Source organism: Schistocerca piceifrons, chromosome 2, assembly GCF_021461385.2.
Source record: "Schistocerca piceifrons isolate TAMUIC-IGC-003096 chromosome 2, iqSchPice1.1, whole genome shotgun sequence".
Classification (NCBI taxonomy): Eukaryota; Metazoa; Arthropoda; class Insecta; order Orthoptera; family Acrididae; genus Schistocerca; species Schistocerca piceifrons.
The window spans coordinates 809,182,366-809,200,700 of record NC_060139.1 but is presented as its reverse complement, the minus strand read 5'-3'; the positions used below and the strand labels follow the sequence as shown (position 1 = coordinate 809,200,700).

Sequence of the window (18,335 nt, the reverse complement as noted above, 5' to 3'; positions counted from 1 at the left end):
CAGGTTCTTATTACATTTTCAGCATTTGTTGCCACACTGTACTGATTTTTGCTGATTATCACTATCAGAGAGCTATGTGTAGTATGATATTATTACAGTTATCTTTAAAGGTTTTACCTGTCAGACAAAAAGGAGAGAAAACATTTTCGTCAATGAACACACTGCGTGCATCTTTTGCAGAGGCATCCACTGGGTGGCCATAAGGACTAATACGCGAATTGGCATTACGTACTGTGTTGCTTTTCACTTTGTTGCTAAACTTCATTAAAAAATCTAGTGATGGAGGCTTTTCTCACTTTCTCTCATCTTCCAAATCATTGTTCCTTTCAAGGATGCCATAAAACTGAATCTCGAGTAGAGCTCGTAATGGCTTTGCATTCCTTCACATGAGTGATTGATATTGTCTGGACGTTCCTAGACGAAATGGAACTCCTCATAGGATTTAAAAAAAATTGCTTACGTTGTTTCACAGTTTCTATTTCCTGGATTACGCCAAGCTGTGTCCAGATGAAACTTTCGTTTTAATAACCAGGTCTGCTTGATATTACTATAGATTATCATAATAAATTCTGTAGGATCGGAAGGTAATAGTTGAGCATTATACTTAGAACTACTTCCGGAGGATCAGGATGAGAATAGAAAAGCTTTCATCGGAAATTTGTGAAAAGCCTCCAGTTACCATGGAATTTTCATTTCACTTCAATATTACGCAAGTGACCTTCACTTCAACTAAACTGTTGTTAAGGCACCAATAAGGCCTTATTTTAAAAGACCTGCCATATTCACTCCAGTGAACGCTAGCCAAAAATAACATTAACATTTCCTTATCGTAGAGTGAGAGAGACAGAAAGAGAGAGGGAGAGAGAGAGAGAGAGAGAGAGAGAGAGAGAGAGAGAGAGAGAGAACAGTTTCAAGTAATTTGAAGGATGTCATTTCGCACATTACCTCTGTGCAGTAATTTAGTCATTCGATTTAATGCAAAAAAATCACAGTTTTTCGCTATGACAAAACCACTGTTGCAAGGAACCATTTTTTTTTTTTTTTTTTTTTACGTGGCAAAGTCTCTAAAATCAGAGCTAAGATACTGGGTAGCGATCGCACCCAAGACAGTGAGCAATTTTAAACTGGAAGAACTCGACCAGAAGTACTTCAAGCATAACAAAAGCAGAAGATAACGCCGTTATCGTTCCGTCATTCATGTCAGCTGGCTGTCAGAGATTTTGCGCGTGCTGCGTGGACCATTAGTCTTTTGTGACACATCCAGAAACAGGGTCTTATCTGAAAGGATAATTATTAGAGCTGTGCAAAGCAGATGTGAGTTGCGTTGAAGACGAGCAGAACAGCACAATTGGATCCATTTGGGAGAAACAAAAGTCTTTCACCACTACTCACAATTAGCTGAAAATACATACACGAATTATGTTTGTATGAAAGAATTGTGTTTTTTTTTCCAATCTGCAATTTGTGAACAGTTTACGCACTTTAATCCAGATATAGTGTTAACACCTAACCATTTCGTGCCCGATGGGACTTAAATGTCTCGTCCACTTTCTAGAGCCATGGAATATCACAGGGTTGAATTTTTGCACTGGAATGCTGTGGGAACTTATGTGTACTCTCATGTAGCACAGGAAACTCTTTGGCTCCGATAGTTCAGCCTATATGTCCATAGAGGACAGAAAGAACCTGCAGACTGCTGTATAGATGTGTTGTTACGTAGTTCTAAGATTTTATGGGACCCTATTGCCATGTAAAGAAATTGTGGGAGTGTTTTGATGTATATAATCTGGTTTTGTATTGCTTTAGTTAACGTAAAATGATATTACTGATGCAATAATCAAATAATTCCATCAGATACGATGAGTATGTCCTAATGGCACGTACTAGTGTTTTGTAGACGAATTAAAGCATATACACATGTACTACAACGTACTGCGTAGTTTCTAATGAATTGGGTAATATTCTTACTAAATACTAAATCCTGTCGTACAGTTCTTTGATTTTCCGCAGAAAACGGGAGGCCGCAAGTGTAAATAAAGGGAACTGGCAAAAGGCCACGCCTACTAGTCATAGCTCATACCGTCCGAATTCATGTTATCTTCATCTCTTGCGTAGGAGCCCCAGATGATCAAGCGGTTGGCGCAGCGGGAAGATTGTAGAAAAGGTAATGCTAAGGTCATGGGTTCAAGTCTCTATGCGGAAATTTTTTTAATTCTAAATTTTCACTTTCCTCACATAGCGAATAACGACCCACCAGGTTAGCCGTGAGCTCTAATACGGTGCTTCCTGGACACAGTTCCGCGCGCCGGCCCCAGATCGAATCTGCTTGACAGATTAACGACGAAGGCCGGTATGCCAGCCAGCCTGGATGTGGTTTTTAGGCGGTTTACCACATCCCGCTAGGTAAATACTGGGCTGGTCCCCACGTTCCGCCTCAGTTACACGACTCAGACATTCGAACATGTTCGCACTATTTCATGCTTTCTACTAGACGCAGACAGATGGGGTAAACTACTTACATCCCGGGGAGGTTCGAGGTGGCACCAGAAAGGGCATCCGGCCACCCTCTGCAACTAACACTGCCAAATCCGTAATAAGAAGGCCGACCCCGCTTAGTTGAAGCTGGACAAAGGCCGAAAGAAAGAAAAAAAACGTGGCCAATAAACTGAAGTAATGCTCATTATATTTCATTTATTAATATTTTCACACACTGATCAGCCGGAACATTATCACCACTGACCTACTACCGATATAAAACCGTTCAGGCCATATCAGCGTCGCCTGACGAGGAATCACGGCTAGTCAGAAGCAAGCAAGTTGCTTGTAGTACCACTAAGCGTGCTGTCCGTGTGTAGAATGGGGAAGACGTGCGATCTATGTGAATTTGACCGAGGGCAGATTGTGATGGCTCAGAGACTCAGTACGAGCATTTGTGAAACTGCGCGACCTGTCAGGTGTTCGAGGAGCACTGTGGTAAACCTAGGTGAAACCACGTCCAGACGTCGCGGGGTTGGACGGCCATCCCTCGTTACAGATGCCGAACGTCGTAGGCTGGGCATACCGCTAAAACAGGACAGGCAGAGAACTTTAGCGGAACTATCATCAGACCTTAATGCTCGGCAGAGTACAAGTGTGTCTGAACACACAGTGTACGGAACACTCCTGACGGTTGGGTTCCACATGACGCACGCGTGCATTAACACCACAACATCGGAAATACGACTGAAATGGCCACATGACCATCGGCACTGGACGTTGCGGCAGTTGCAGAGCGTTGCTTCGTCTGGTGAATCTCGATACCTTCTTCATTACGCCGATGGTAGGGCGCGAATCTGTCGTCTTCCAGCCCCTGGGCTGTGTAACAAATGTAATCAAAACACCTGCCATTTATGTCACATTGTTTGACACTCGAAGACACACTCATCAAAAGCTGTCGGGGAACAACATGTTGACCTAGAAGCGAGGTTTCACAGAAAAAGTAAGGGGATAAAATCAGGAATTTGTTATTATTTAATAAGATAAAAAATTTCTTTTGTCATCTGTTACCAGATATCAAAAATTAAAACATTATCGAAAGTCTTGGAATTCCCGGGATCTCCAAACTGCCAGTACCAGTGTCGGTAATAGGCAAAAATCGTTGAGGTTCTTGATATTAGAGATGGATGAACTGTCTAAATAAATAAATTATTGCAGAACCACCAGTGCTAGAGTCCTATTCGCACCTGGCTATTTTTTTCTAAACATATGGCTATCTGGACCTCCGACTTGTATCACTTTCATTTCTGACCAAGCACTGCATACAGTGTAAATTTCGCAGAAATCGGTAATGACGAATAGACGTGATCCCCTTGTTTGACAGTTAGACCGCCATTGGGAGAGACGAGGTGCAGAGGAATAAGACCCCCTCCTCACGGGGCTAGCAATCTGTTCCGGTGATTTGTTCTTCTGCGAATTCATATCTGGCATACTATCATAGGAATAGCCGACACTTTCTGGCGTCTGAATTGCTTTAATAATAATTATAAAAGTTCTTTTAAATAGATATGATGGTATCTGATACTCAAGTACTAATGCAAAGAAACGTAATGATGCTAAAATGCTTTAAATTCTAGCTATGATTTAATCTTTAAAATTTAATAATTCTCTTCCTGTGAATATTTAAGTAATAAACTTACGTCCTTCAGATTTCGTAACGCTGACGGCGTTAAAATTTAAAGTTGTTCAGTCCCTGTTTTGTTTTCTTTCAATTGTTGCGAGCCAGCGATGGTGCAATGCTGTTCGCTTTCAAGTCTACACATTTATAAAAATCAGGGTCAGGAAACACTTTTGTGATCACGGTTGCGATTTAGACGGTATTCGCGTAGTTGTACTGATTAAGAGTTATCGTTTCCGAAAGATGCAGGTTCGATTAAAGCTGTGTGCACTTTTGCGCGTTTAATGAAAATATTCCTAACACGTCGCGTAACAAAAAGTAACATGGGAATGACAACCGTGGTCAAACGAAGAAAATATATGATGACATAAATGTTCTTCGCTGTTATCCAGGACAGTTTTAGATTAAACACCGCAATTTTCAGTCTTCAGAAATCACAAGACGATACACTTTAGAGATATTTGTTTTGAGTAACTTGTACCGTCTATCAAATTTCAGCCTTCATCGCCTACGAACAGCAATTAACATGGGTTCACGAACCAGGCGCCTGCTGTCTAGATGCATACGCAGGAACCTTCGCTAAACGTTAGGTGAGGAGACATTATTTGTAACCCCTTGGTTCATCCGGGGATCAGTTGTTCAACAGTTGCACGTCTTTCGCCCATACTCATCTCTGCAGCCGTCGTTCTCCCCCATCATTTACGGCCTGTCGTGCGCCACAGTTTGCATACCACTATTTTTCATTTACGGTATACCTTAATCACTGCGGAATGCGAAGATCATGTCCGTTTGACTTCCGGTGAAACATTCCTTTTTCGCACTACGACGACGACATCATGGTTTTCCCCGTTCCCCTCCCATACCCCTCCTCTTCCTCCTCCCTCTTCCCCCCCCCCCTACGACACGCTTCATATCGCTTTATATACCTTCCATTGGTAAAGTTGTCATGTTACATCTGTGAGTGGTCATTGTGGTTATTGCACGATGACACTGGACATAGGCGGTGGTCACATTAACGTGACTGGACCATGTACTTCACCATAAGCAGTCCATGCCAACATGACTCCTTCGTTTATTGCTTCTGCCATCCACCCAGGCTTACGTAAATGCTCTCACTACCACAAAAACTCATCCACTGTTTCTCGAGCTTCATTGTTAGCGTACATTATTCTCGTTTCGATATCTCCATAGTAATTTATTTTACTCTGTTTCAAATAAATTTTCGCACCTGCTCGATTAAATTCTTCCATCGTATGTTGTTATCAGTAGAAGCAATTGGTTCAAAGCAGTACTAAGGAGATCATCTGACTATAAGTAAGGCTGGCTACAAAGTGATAATGTGACTAAATCAGGAACCGAGCGACCGCTACGGTCGCCGGTTCGAATCCTGCCTCGGGCATGGATGTGTGTGTTGGCCTTAGGTTAGTTAGGTTTAATTAGTTCTAAGTTCTAGGCGACTGATGACCTCAGAAGTTAAGTCGCATAGTGCTCAGAGCCATTTGAACCATTTTTGAACCTATGTGACTAAAAAATTGGTGTCCTTGCCAATATACGATGAGCATGCGTTCTGGTCCTATTGAATCCAGGCTAAAATTAAGAAAATAATGTAACTGGTCCAAAGCGAAATTGAGATTCTGGTCATAATTCCGGCAGGAATAAAGAAGATATGATTCACCTAACCATAACAGAACAAGCAGAAGTTTCTATTTAATCGTCTTGTATGGATACTATGTATCAACGTCTTGGAAGGAATATTACAAAAGCAATAAAGACAGAGACCCGCTTTTGGTGGACTCTTCTTCCTTCTTCTGGTGCGAACACGAACCTGATGTAGCACCGTATATGCTTGATTTTTCAAGTGTCTGGCCACTGAAAAAATGCTTGTCGCCCGGACTGAGATCGCACGGTTTGTCAAGTTTCTTCGTTTATAAATAAGTATAATTGTTCCTTTTATTTGAAACACAGTAGCAGTAGGTAAGTAAAAACATTAAAGTAATAATACTTAGCGACGTATTTCAGGTGCTTTATCTGAAAAGTAATTCTAGCAGTATACACGCGGGGCCAATATGTGAGTCACGTATCTCATACTTCTGGGTTATGGTGACTTTTATTGTCCAACCTAGGAACGGCTACGAAATCGTTATCTATGACCGACTCCACTGCGGCAAAATGGAACCTTTGGTATCGTAACTAAAACAATATCACTACTCATTAGTCATTCCACATGAGGTCAGGAAATTGTTCTAGAACTCAGCGTTCAGAAATTAAGACACAGTATATTTGTTATACATTCCTACTTTATGATCTATCAGCTGCTTCAAAATGCTTTCAGACTGTTTCATTTGCATCATTGCATGTTCTAGAAACCCCAAAAATATATCATTTACCCTACTCTGGTTTTATTTCGTATCGCTGGTCATCTAAGTAAACATACTACATATTTAACGGTCGCTCTGAATCTGTAAAGATTTTGCTGAATATTACGGCCAAATTGTTCGGAGTTCCCGAAAAAGCATTTTCACTGCTGGATTTTTTTTTTTTTTTTTTTTTGCTAAACATTCATTTTATTTGGGGACGACTAAACGGTTTGGGAGAACGTTAAGCCATTACATAAAATTTCCTAGCCACCGCTATAACCAGTTATAGCCATCGAACGCTTGTAATGACTAAAGCTAACGTTATCTGATGCTGGGTTTAGTCTCATGAATGTTTCTTTCCAGGGGGAGCTATGCGGTGCACAGCGGAATTCCCGGAGGAAAATGATGTCACGGAATACGGCAGGGTAGTGTAATGGAGGTAAAATATTTTCCAAAGCTATTTAATTGACACTAGTCATAGGAAACAACCAAAGACCGTGGCATGAAAATTGCTTAGCACCCGCGAAAGTTATCTATAGGAAAACCTATTATTATTACTGTTATTATTATTATTATTACTGTTATTGTTATTATTGCAAATTTCGCATTGTCTTGTTCTAAAATACTTTGAAATTTCACTCACTCGAAGTAAATGAAGATCAAGAAATAAAAGCCATGTCCTATCGCAGTGTTACATTTTTCGTTAATAATCCTTCAGTAAGAACAGTAACTGCGCTTAATTCACCAAACGATTTTGACGAAAGACATTTAACTTTGTTGTCTGTGCAGATACGCTTCCTGTTGGAGCTGCTACTACCCTTCCTCTTTGCTTCCGGAGTGGCGGTGAACCCAGGTCAGTATGACACAGCTGCTGATACTAAAGCATATCATACAACTCTTCCACTTAACGTACCATGTGAGAGTAATATGTTTATGGATATAAATTTTATAAGGATCTAGTTTTGCTGCTGCTAAAATACCAGCCAGTCAACCTATAATTTCTAATGCTGTATTGCAATAACTAAATCATTGCTTATCTCCAGAGCATTTTTACCAAACAAGCCGGCCTAATAGTGGAGGAATGACTTCACAGATTTGATCTGCAGTGTTAATGACATAGAACGAGGTACTCGTGTGCAATTAAAAATAAGTATAATGATATGTTGGGTAAAGAAAATGGAATTCGTTACCTGATTTACTTTCCGTACTTCAAGACAATACAGGAACAAATCCTTTAAAATGTCTAAAATTACACGATAAACAGAAAGGAACGAATAGTTCACTGAATCCAAACAAGAACATCTGTACGGTTAATGCGAAGACAAAAAAAAATCTCTAGAGTTCGCAAGTGGCCTGCGGATAGTCAGTAAAGAACAACATGACAAATCAAAAAGAGGCGAACTATGATTTGTTCCATGTGTTCAAGAACGATCTGAATTTTATTAAGTAGGAAACTAATACACTTGTCAACAGCTAGATGTTTACACCATGGATGGTAGAATCACAAGTACTGAGAGACCATACTACACTGTAGCGGAGGATACAACAATTGTTGTTATCGTGAAGCTGGTGTGATAGTGAAATTTCGATCTATCGGTGAGAGATCAGATCGAAACAAAGCCACAAAGCGAAAACATAAAGACGAAAGATAAGATGGTGGCCTGCGAGCTATCAGGTTTAGCTGTTCATTCAAATTGTGGCAAAAACAAATAAGTTAAATAGACCATGTATAACTTAGCTATTTCATACATTACTACATTTGGTACTCTACTGGTATTACACAGAGATTGAATAAAAAAAAATTCGTTACTTATCAATATAATCAACCACCAAGAAGAGCCCCCAGTAGGACTATTGTTGATGTGTGCTGAAAAAATTCAGTGGAATACAGTTTTTCGAACAGATTGTTCCTGTTTAATGAGTCCTACCATTTTTTTATTGTTGTGAATGGTTTCAGAACAAGTCTCAAGCATGCTGAGGTAAATGAATGGTAGATATCTTGGATTTACTAGCATAGCGCTTCGTCTTTTGCATGCTAATGTCTGAGAAGGTTTTCAGGAGGCATTACATAATATTAATCGCATAATTTTACAAAATCATTGTCATCCACCAGTATTAATGCACTAAAACGAAGCAACAAAACAGTAAAAATGAACTTACAAGGAGTTCGAGACTTTTCCGTTGAGTTCTGTTATTGCTAACGGTTGCGTTGATGAATGATGGGAAGTGTCACGACGAATCGTTAGTCTAATTTGGCTGACCAGTCATACTGTCTTCATGGGTTCTACATGTAAAGTACTGCTTCGGGAGTTTTATTGGTATAGGGTGGTCGGATGGCGTTCGTGTTGCCATACCTTGTAGAAAAGGTGTCTGCATTGTTCGCGACACTTCATTTAATGTTTTACGAATCAAACGTACTTAATGTATACAGTATATTTTGTCTGACTATAGACTTCTCCCGCACTATATGGTGTGACTTTGTATGGAACCTGAATGCATAAGTAAAGCATAATTGAAAACATAATAGAATGAGTTTTATAATCCGGACCAAAATTCGTATTCTGAAATGATAACCACAGACCTACTCATTGTCCAGTAGGTGTGAAACCAGTATTCTCCTGTCCGGTAATCTAGTTAGTCACGTGTAGTATACGAGTGTGTCGACAGGAGATGAAAGTATTTTCATTTCCATTGTAGGGAAACTTCGTGACCGTCATGTTCCAGTCCGCCTGAGGAGATCTTTGATCCCACCATCAGGCAGCTGCAGCTCGACATCCAGTTTAGATTGAGATCGCAGACTGTAGCAGAATTAGATTCATTCCATCCTTTTGCTCTTTTGCTTTTACATATTCGGTTGTAGTATTGTTGTAGCAGAAAGGTGGGCAGATAGTTCGCACGCTAGAGTGTAGGAAAATAAAATTTTTCTAACAGGATGTGAATAAACGTGTGTTCGGGTCATTATTACAACTATCAGCAAGCCTTAGTGTTAAGTAAACTGAAATGATGAATTATTAATTATGTTCATATTATTGTCGCATCGTAGCGTCACCAAATGCTTATCAACCATCATATGCTAGAAAGACAATATATAGCAAGTAGTTACATGAGAATGAAGGGAGATAAAAATGTTATCTACATCAGTGAAGGGAACAAATTGTTTCTGTCTTCGGCCACTGGGAACTACAAGTAGACAAACCAAGGCATGTCTTCACCATGGAACTTCTATTTATATTATACGTTGTTTTGTAACAGGCTAACTTGCTCAAGAATAAAGTAAATTAGACTGAAGACGAAACGATTTTCTTTTCAACACAATTTAATTTATGCCATCTGGTGGCCATTTTGACAACAATCTCTCTTTCTGATGTTAGTGGAAAGGGCATTTTGCTATACTGTAACATGTCAATTGAAAGTACTGTATTAAACTTCGAAATAGTCTGTAATTTCATGCTGATCTAGTACAACAGATATCATATAATGTGTTGTGAACTGAAATGGGCCGCCCTTAAATTGCGAGCAATTAATTTCGATGAGCCATTCAGATTATTCCCGTCAATAAATACTCATATCCTCCTGGTCATTTGTTTTTGCATACACGGCTCGTTTTTAAATAATGTAATAACAGTTCACGGAATGCATTGATTTTCATCTGACGATAACTAGGAGGAACGAAATTTGCTGCAGAGTTCATTCAGCTAGGACTACCAAGGAATTTGTACAGGAAGTAGTACTTTATAACTTACTCCAAAGAGAGGCCTTACAATTTATTGAAACGAGAGGGCATTTTAATAGAAATAGTTAACAAAATAATTTGGATGGATTTCACCTTGAAAAAGGTTTATTTTTTCTTCTTTACTACACACCGAAACTGCAAAATGTGTCAACAAGACAGAAATTTAAAAAAAAAAAGATCCCTGATGTGTCGGTAACTCCAGCGATATAAGGGTGTTACAAAAAGGTATGGCCAAACTTTCAGGAAACACTCCTCACACACAAAGAAAGAAAATATGTTACGTGGACATGTGTCCGGAAATGCTTACTTTCCATGTTAGAGCTCATTTTATTACTTCTCTTCAAATCACATTAATCATGGAATGAAAACACACAGCAACAGAACGTACCAGCGTGACTTCATACACTTTGTTACAGGAAATGTTCAAAATGTTCTCCGTTAGCGAGGATACATGCATCCATCCTCCGTCGCATGGAATCCCTGATGCGCTGATGCAGCCCTGGAGAATAGCGTATTGTTTCACAGCCGCCCACAATACGAGCACGAAGAGTCTCTACATTTGGTACCGGGGTTGCGATAGGCAAGAGCTTTCAAATACCCCCATAAACGAAAGTCAAGAGGGTTGAGGTTAGGAGAGCGTGGACGCCATGGAATTGGTCCGCCTCTACCAATCCATCGGTCGCCGAATCTGTTGTTGAGAAGCGTACGAACACTTCGACTGAAATGTGCAGGAGCTCCATCGTGCATGAACCACATGTTGTGTCGTACTTGTAAAGGCACATGATCTAGCAGCACAGGTAGAGTATCCCGTATGAAATCATGATAACGTGCTCCATTAAGCGTAGGTGGAACAACATGGGGCCCAATCAAGACATCACCAACAATGCCTACCCAAACGTTCACAGAAAATCTGTGTTGATGACGTGATTGCACAATTGCGTGTGGGTTCTCGTCAGCCCACACATGTTGATTGTGAAAATTTACAATTTGATCGCGTTGGAATGAAGCCTTATCCGTAAAGAGAACATTTGCACTGAAATGAGAATTGACACATTTTTGGATGAACCATTCGCTGAAGTGTACCCGTGGAGGCCAATCACCTCCTGATAGTGCCTGCAGACGCTGTACATGGTACGGAAAGAACTGGTTCTCCCGCAGCACTCTCCGTATAGTGACGTGGTCAACGTTACCTTGTACAGCAGCAACTTCTCTGACGCTGACATTAGGGTTATCGTCAACTGCACGAAGAATTGCCTCGTCCATTGCAGGTGTCCTCGTCGTTCTAGGTCTTCCGCAGTCGCGACTCATAGGCTGGAATGTTGCGCGCTCCCTAAGACGCCGATCAGTTGCTTCGAACGTCGTCCTGCCGGGACATCTTCGTTCTGGAAATCTGTGTCGATACAAACGTACCGCGCCACGGCTATTGCCCCGTGCTAATCCGTACATTAAATGGGCATCTGCCGACTCCGCATTTGTAAACATTACACCGACTGCAAAACCACGTTCGTGATGAACACTAACCTGTTGATGCTACGTACTGATGTGCTTGATGCTAGTATTGTAGAGCAATGAGTCGCATGTCAACACAAGCACCTATGTCAACATTACCTTCCTTCAATTGGGCCAACTGGCGTGAATCGAGGAAGTACAGTACATACTGACGAAACTAAAATGAGCTCTAACATGGAAATTAAGCGTTTCCAGACACATGTCCACATAACATCTATTCTTTATTTGTGTGTGAGGAATGTTTCCTGAAACTTTGGCCGTACCTTTTTGTAACACCCTGTATGTCTGAGTAGCAGAAAAGAAAAAGTTGTGATTGTCAAGGCTGTACCTGAATAAACAAAAACAAAGAAAAAAGTCCTTCGTAAGGAAACATGGACACAGTAGTGAGGTTCAACCTTAAGACGACAGTTAATTGAGCTTGCTTCGAAACTTAATGTGCGTTCATTTTCCCCTTTCTTCGCGAGTGCACAAATAATTTTGTTCACGAATTAAGTTTAGTGTTACTTTTTGTGAACACAGGAGAAAATTTTCAGATCTAGTTGTGTTGAATCGTTGTGATATCAATTTTCACTTGAGAAACAATGTAATGAAGCTGTACTGACTGGAACATAATCAGTTCGCTTCCCCAAGAGTTACCTATGTACTGAATTATGCCTGATACAAATCAGGAAATTTAGTGGGCCACTTCAGACGCTTTGATATCCTGCTAAGTATCGTTTTATAGTATATAATATGTAGTGTGCAAGGAAATTTTGTTCATTTTACGTGCATGGCGTAAGAAAACGTCAAGTTTTAAGCATTTATTTACATATTATCATTACTATACTGACTTTGTGTGAGTTACCTATTATTTCAAGATAACAGAATAAACGTGTGTGATACAGGAAACTAGAAAACAAAAATATGATAGTAAATAACAATTTATAATATAAAACAACCATAGCTAAAAAAATGTCTAGACTAATGATGAATGTTTCGGTATTTAAGTGAGTATGTTAAAGCACTTTGACAGCATATTGCATACAGTTTATTTTCCAAAAAATGTTGTTCCAGAAACCAGATTTATTACACATTGATATATGTAACTTGAGATTTTTTAATTTATATTGTAACGAAGTTTTCATTTTTTATAATTAATTAATGTTGGTGGGATATTTTTCAAAATTTCAGTTTATTACAAAATCCGATTAAACAGTTCTCAAGAACGTTAATTACATATCAACTTTTATATGAGAAAATTTTCATGTGTCATTGTTTCGAAGACATTCTCTCCAAACGTAATTTGCCAAATAACCTTTCGGGGTGTGTTGTACACCTTAAAAGTGAAACTGCACAACGAAATAATTACGTATATTGCATATATCGTGTACATAGCAAAGTTTCATCAAGAGTGTTTACTGACACTTGGAAATTGTCCCCTATCAGTGGCGCAATTTCGACAATGCAGGAGACATAAGCACGAAACGTTTGTGACTTTTTTTTTTTTTTTTGGGAAGATTGTTCGCTGTTAGACTCCAAACAAAAGCTACGATCATATTGATGTGTGACACACTAAGGTAATACATACAAAAATATCTGCACCTATAACCGTTACATCCTGTATATAATGAGTTTTATACTTCTACTAATTGCAGACTTTCGTTTTGAGACGCATTGGAATATTAATTGCCGAAAATCCCTATCCTTCATCAAAAAGCACTTTGGGCCATCGGGACCCTTCTTGTTCATTTCTTTCAATATCTGTTCAGTCATTGCCTTCAGCTATCCAAAAAAAGAAAACTCTACCTCTATAATTCCGTTGTTGACTTGTCATCCATATATGCTGTTTATACATTATTAGTATTTTGTTATTATTGATTTTCAGACCCACTCCCAAACTCACTTTAATAAGTTCTTCCAGATGCACTAGCATCAGACAACACAATTTCATCAGCAAAACGAAGGGTGGTTCATATGTGTTTCACGAACATGTAGCCCTTGTTTGTTTTCGTTGTTTAAGGAAGAGATTTCCTCCAGCTGTGATCAGAATAATTTTAGTGAAGCATTAACATAAATATTACTCAGTATAGTATTAAGGAGTAAATACCGATTTCATAGAACCGGTACAGACTCCTTCACTTATGATATTGTACTGTGTCGTAAATATATGAGGGACAGGCAAATGAAGACACTACAGGTGGGAGAAAAGTAAGTAAACTGGTCATTATTTCAAAATCAGTTGCGGTAACTGTTAGTACATTTATCGCACTCTGAGACAAGAGACGCAGCGCCTTCATGGGAAGACATTTCCAGTTGCCAACGGAACCATGATGGAACCCAGGTGTGCACCTCTTTGTCTGGAGCCACATGTGTTCCCGCTCGCCCTATGCAACTGTTATTCCTCGCATTTTCCATAGGTTCGAAGGCTTCTGTATTTTCTGGCACTTCATCAAACGTAATACGTAGTTCATCGACGCAACTACCTGCAACAGCCTGCAGCGTCAGCAATACCTCCCAGTCATACCGAAAAATTAGCTTCATGTGCAGCCACATTGCAGCATTGTTGACGGCAACGCTATAGCAGCTAGCTATTGCCCTAATATACTGTCCAATCATATTACTGTGAACCCTATCAAATGCGTCAATAACTGTCTTTTTCGGGGCGGACTGCTGCGAAACGTACAGGAAGTGAGTCAACGAAGTTTTGCAAGGTACCAATAGGGACGTGTAGCCACATCGACTCCAGTACCGTTGCAACAGCGCCAGGATTCTCGGTTGAGGATCAACGGCGCGAGCAGCTTGATCGAACTGGTTACACAAATTCTTGATTGGGTACTAATCCATCGAGTTTGGTTGCCAGAGGTTAACGGTAAATACCAGCCGCTGTGGCCGAGCGGTTCTATGCGCTTCAGTCCGGAGCCGCGCTGCTGCTACGGTGGCAGGTTCGAATCCTGCCTCGGACATGGATGTGTGCGATGTCCTCAGGTTAGTTAACTTCAGATGTTAAGTCCCATAGTGCTTAGAGCCATTTGAACCATTTTTTTTTCTTTTTTTTTGAGAACGGTAAACTCATTCTCGTGCTATTAGGGTTACGCACGTACACAGCGAGCTGTGTGAAACGTTTCAGTATCCTGCTGGTGAATCACGTGGTGCCGAGGACAGAAAAGAAACTGTATGTAGCGGTGGAAATGGTCCCCAAGGGTAGATGCATACCTTCTCTGATCCGTTGTGCCTACCAGAGTGACGAGATCACACACGGAATGCCACTAAAACATTCGCCAGGCCATAAGTCATCCTCCTTAAACCTGGAACGTTCCGACAGTTGTTGCAGGATTTTTGTTTTCCTTATGTTGCACCCCATTCACGCCAATGGCAATCCGTCCGTAAGAGTATAAAACGTGATTCACCTGAAAAGGTCACCTGTCGATATTCAGTGGACGTCCAGTTTCGGTATTGGCGTGCACATTCTAGCCTTCGCGGCCGATGAAAGCACGTCGGTTCTACGGCTCTACCGATCGGTCAGTTGCTGAACAGTTGCATGTAGGAGACGAGGCACTGGCAGAATTGAGGTTGTGACGGCGTGTGATGAGTCGTGCTTGGGTAGCTTAGATGGTAGAGCACTTGCCCGCGAAAGGCAAAGATCCCGAGTTCGAGTCTCGGTCCGGCACAGAGTTTTAATCTGTCACGAAGTTTCAGTTGCATGTCCATTCGCCCGTACAGGACTCGACAGCCGTCGCTCACCTCTGTTATTTACACACCCAGTGGTGCACCTCAGTTGCCTCGGCGCCGGTTTTAGACAACGCCATTTTGCCATGCATGGTGTACATAACCCATGGCGATATGCAATCACTTTAAGAACTTAGCCGTTTCGAAAATGCTTTCACCCTTCGCCTGAAAGCCAACTATCATTCCGTTTTACACGTCGGTTAAATAATGCCGTTTCCGCATTACGACAAAAACTACCGCACTGGTTTTCGGTGTTTCCCAGACATTTCTTATATCATCTCCACATTTCGTGCTTCAATCTGTCGTCTGTGAGGGGCTATTGCAAGTTGACGTTGAACATAGGCGGTGGTCGCATTAAAGTTTCTGAACCGCTATATCATCCGTCCAAACTCGTAGTTATGGATCTAGCTGCTGTATGAAGTTGCTTTCCTCTAGTAGCTTCCGTATGTTTGTTCTATCAATGCGACCATCAATCTGTATTTATTCCACTATGCCAGATAGTTATATTAGTCCTTCTACAAAGTTACTTGCTCTCTCATAGCCAACACTTATTGTTTGCTGATGACGGTTGCTAGCTACAACGGACGAGAAATACCCATTTTCGAGCTTCGCGAGGTCGAGAAAACCATTTGCGACGTGCTACGGTTTCTCTCTATGCGCGAGATCGGGCTGCACTGGGTGATCACAATTATTTTAGTTCAAAGTCAGTTATTTAGTAATACTAGATGGCTCGAGCCCCCACGCGCTACTGCACGAATAAACAAAAAAAAAAGACAATTATCACCCAAGCATCTACAAAGCATGCATCCCCTTGGGGTTCCGTAAAATGTGGTTGGACGTACCAACTAAATTGGCTACGTTAGGTCTCAGGGGTGCCAACCACATCCGCTGCACTATCCCCAGTAATTTTAAATTAATGCCAAGTTTATAAAAACAAATGTTAGCTGGCAGGTATAATTTTTAGTGAACACAACACAGTTTCAACTAACTGGAGTTTATTTTAAATTGTTCAGGACAGATCTGACTGAAATACTGTTAAGTGTTCTTGATTTGACCTCAGATATTTACCTAATTAGTTCAACAGTGCCATTCAAATATTAATCACAATCATTCAGCAATTATTCACTTAATGTTTCTTTTAAAATATCTGAAACCCCAAGACGAACAAAGTTCCGAGCGTAGAGTACTTATCGCTAAAAAATAATAAACCAAACACAATGCGAAGTCCAACTGCAAGCTGCAATCAGTATGTCCCACAGCGCTTGTTCCGAGTTAAAGTTCGACACGACTTCGCGGTACGAAAATATTATAAGTTCAAATCATGCACGAAATTTTCGCAAGTTTCACGAACGCACCACAGTGAGTTCTTCAAAGTCCAGCGGTACCCAACTGCTTAAAAGCACAAGTTCCAAGCGTTCGCGGTACGAAAATATTCTGAGTCCAATTCGTGCACGGAGTTTTGCCAGTCACACGTGTTACTCCTTTCAACTCAACTGAATGCCCTCTGCCGCATAAAGTGACCTAAAAGCCCTCGGATTAAACACTCTGAAGTCAAACCAAGTTGATTTGCACATAAAATTTACTTTTACACTTAATGCAGATACAATAAAATGCATGTAACACTTCTATTCAGACGGAAATTTTCCGCTGAATTCATATTCATCATCAGGATTTCTATACTGGATGTTATTCTCATGTTAGTATGATTTATGTGTTCTTCATATATAACTCATTATTTAAAATACTTTCAATGCATAAATAACCGATATTATTATTGTATTACCTATTACCATATGTCTAATTTTCCGTACTGCCGCTATCTTTATGGTTCCTATTTTTTATTTATCAAAATTCTGCATTTTTAATCACGAAAACTGCATTCTGGCTCTTCATTTGAATTTTTAAAACATGAAAAGATGTTACATAGATACCTTAACACTACACATTCAGACCTTTCATTTGACACCTCGTTCATAAAATATTGTCGAAACGTCTCCAAAATGTCCAATTTACAATCTTACTTAGTTACTAAAATATTCTATTTGTTATAATTAAGAAACTACCAGGGTGACTGGAGGCGCGTTTGTAAGAGCACAAGCGGCTAATTTTCTGCTTTAAAATGAGCCTACAAGCTCCTTTGTGCCACGTTGGGATCAGTTTTCTATTTATTTCTACATCATACATTCAATTTAGCTCTATGCTAAAAACGCCCCGCAGGAAGCCCGCCATGAGCCTGCGTGCCGGCCGTTGAGTTTCCCGTCACGTGGCTGGACGCCAAAGTGACCGTACTCATTTCAAAGTACCGCCATCTGTCCCTCAGTGCCGAAACTAGGACGATTCTGCTGCTGCCAAGACGGCTGACACACACTCATCTTAGATGTAAACACACCAGATTCTCGACTGCCACTTTTCCGCGATTTTTACTTCAGAAACTGCGGTCTTCACATCTGCCCCCCCCCCCCCCCCAAAAGCCTGTCACGGTGCATGTTAATTCCAGCTGCCCTTTTGGGTAGGCCTCTGGGGTAAGGATTCTTATAATGCGTCATAACCCATCGATTTGTGACGTAGCGTGGATTTGTACCTTATGTATTGACAAGAAGCTGCACCTGCTCAGGGTACTGTAGTACTTTACGTCTGCGTGAATAAGGCGAAGTTATGGGCATCGTTCGCTGTGTTCTGCACGTTAAAAGTGGGTTTATTTATCTCACTTGTGTCTAGATATACTTCAATTCACTCTCTGTTTAGTTGAGATGTTACAGACGGTTCTAGCTGACGGTCAGCCGGTGTCGGAGACTGCACTCTTCTGTTTTACGATTTTAACTCAGCTGTACAGACAGTGCTTCAGTGGCACGCATTCAGGGAAGTAGCGTCTGCTCTG

General features: G+C 40.6%; 1 protein-coding gene across 1 annotated transcript in view; it reads left to right on the top strand.

Annotated features, from left to right (window-relative positions):
* The window catches only part of LOC124775884 (suppressor of lurcher protein 1-like), a 310,233-nt gene that overhangs the window by 181,045 nt on the left and 110,853 nt on the right, over window positions 1–18,335 (top strand). Inside the window, exons 2-3 of the mRNA XM_047250717.1 lie at window positions 6,874–6,949; window positions 7,300–7,363. Of these exons, the coding sequence (XP_047106673.1) occupies window positions 6,944–6,949; window positions 7,300–7,363 (70 nt within the window). The 5' untranslated portion in view covers window positions 6,874–6,943. The remainder of the gene's footprint in view (window positions 1–6,873; window positions 6,950–7,299; window positions 7,364–18,335) is intronic.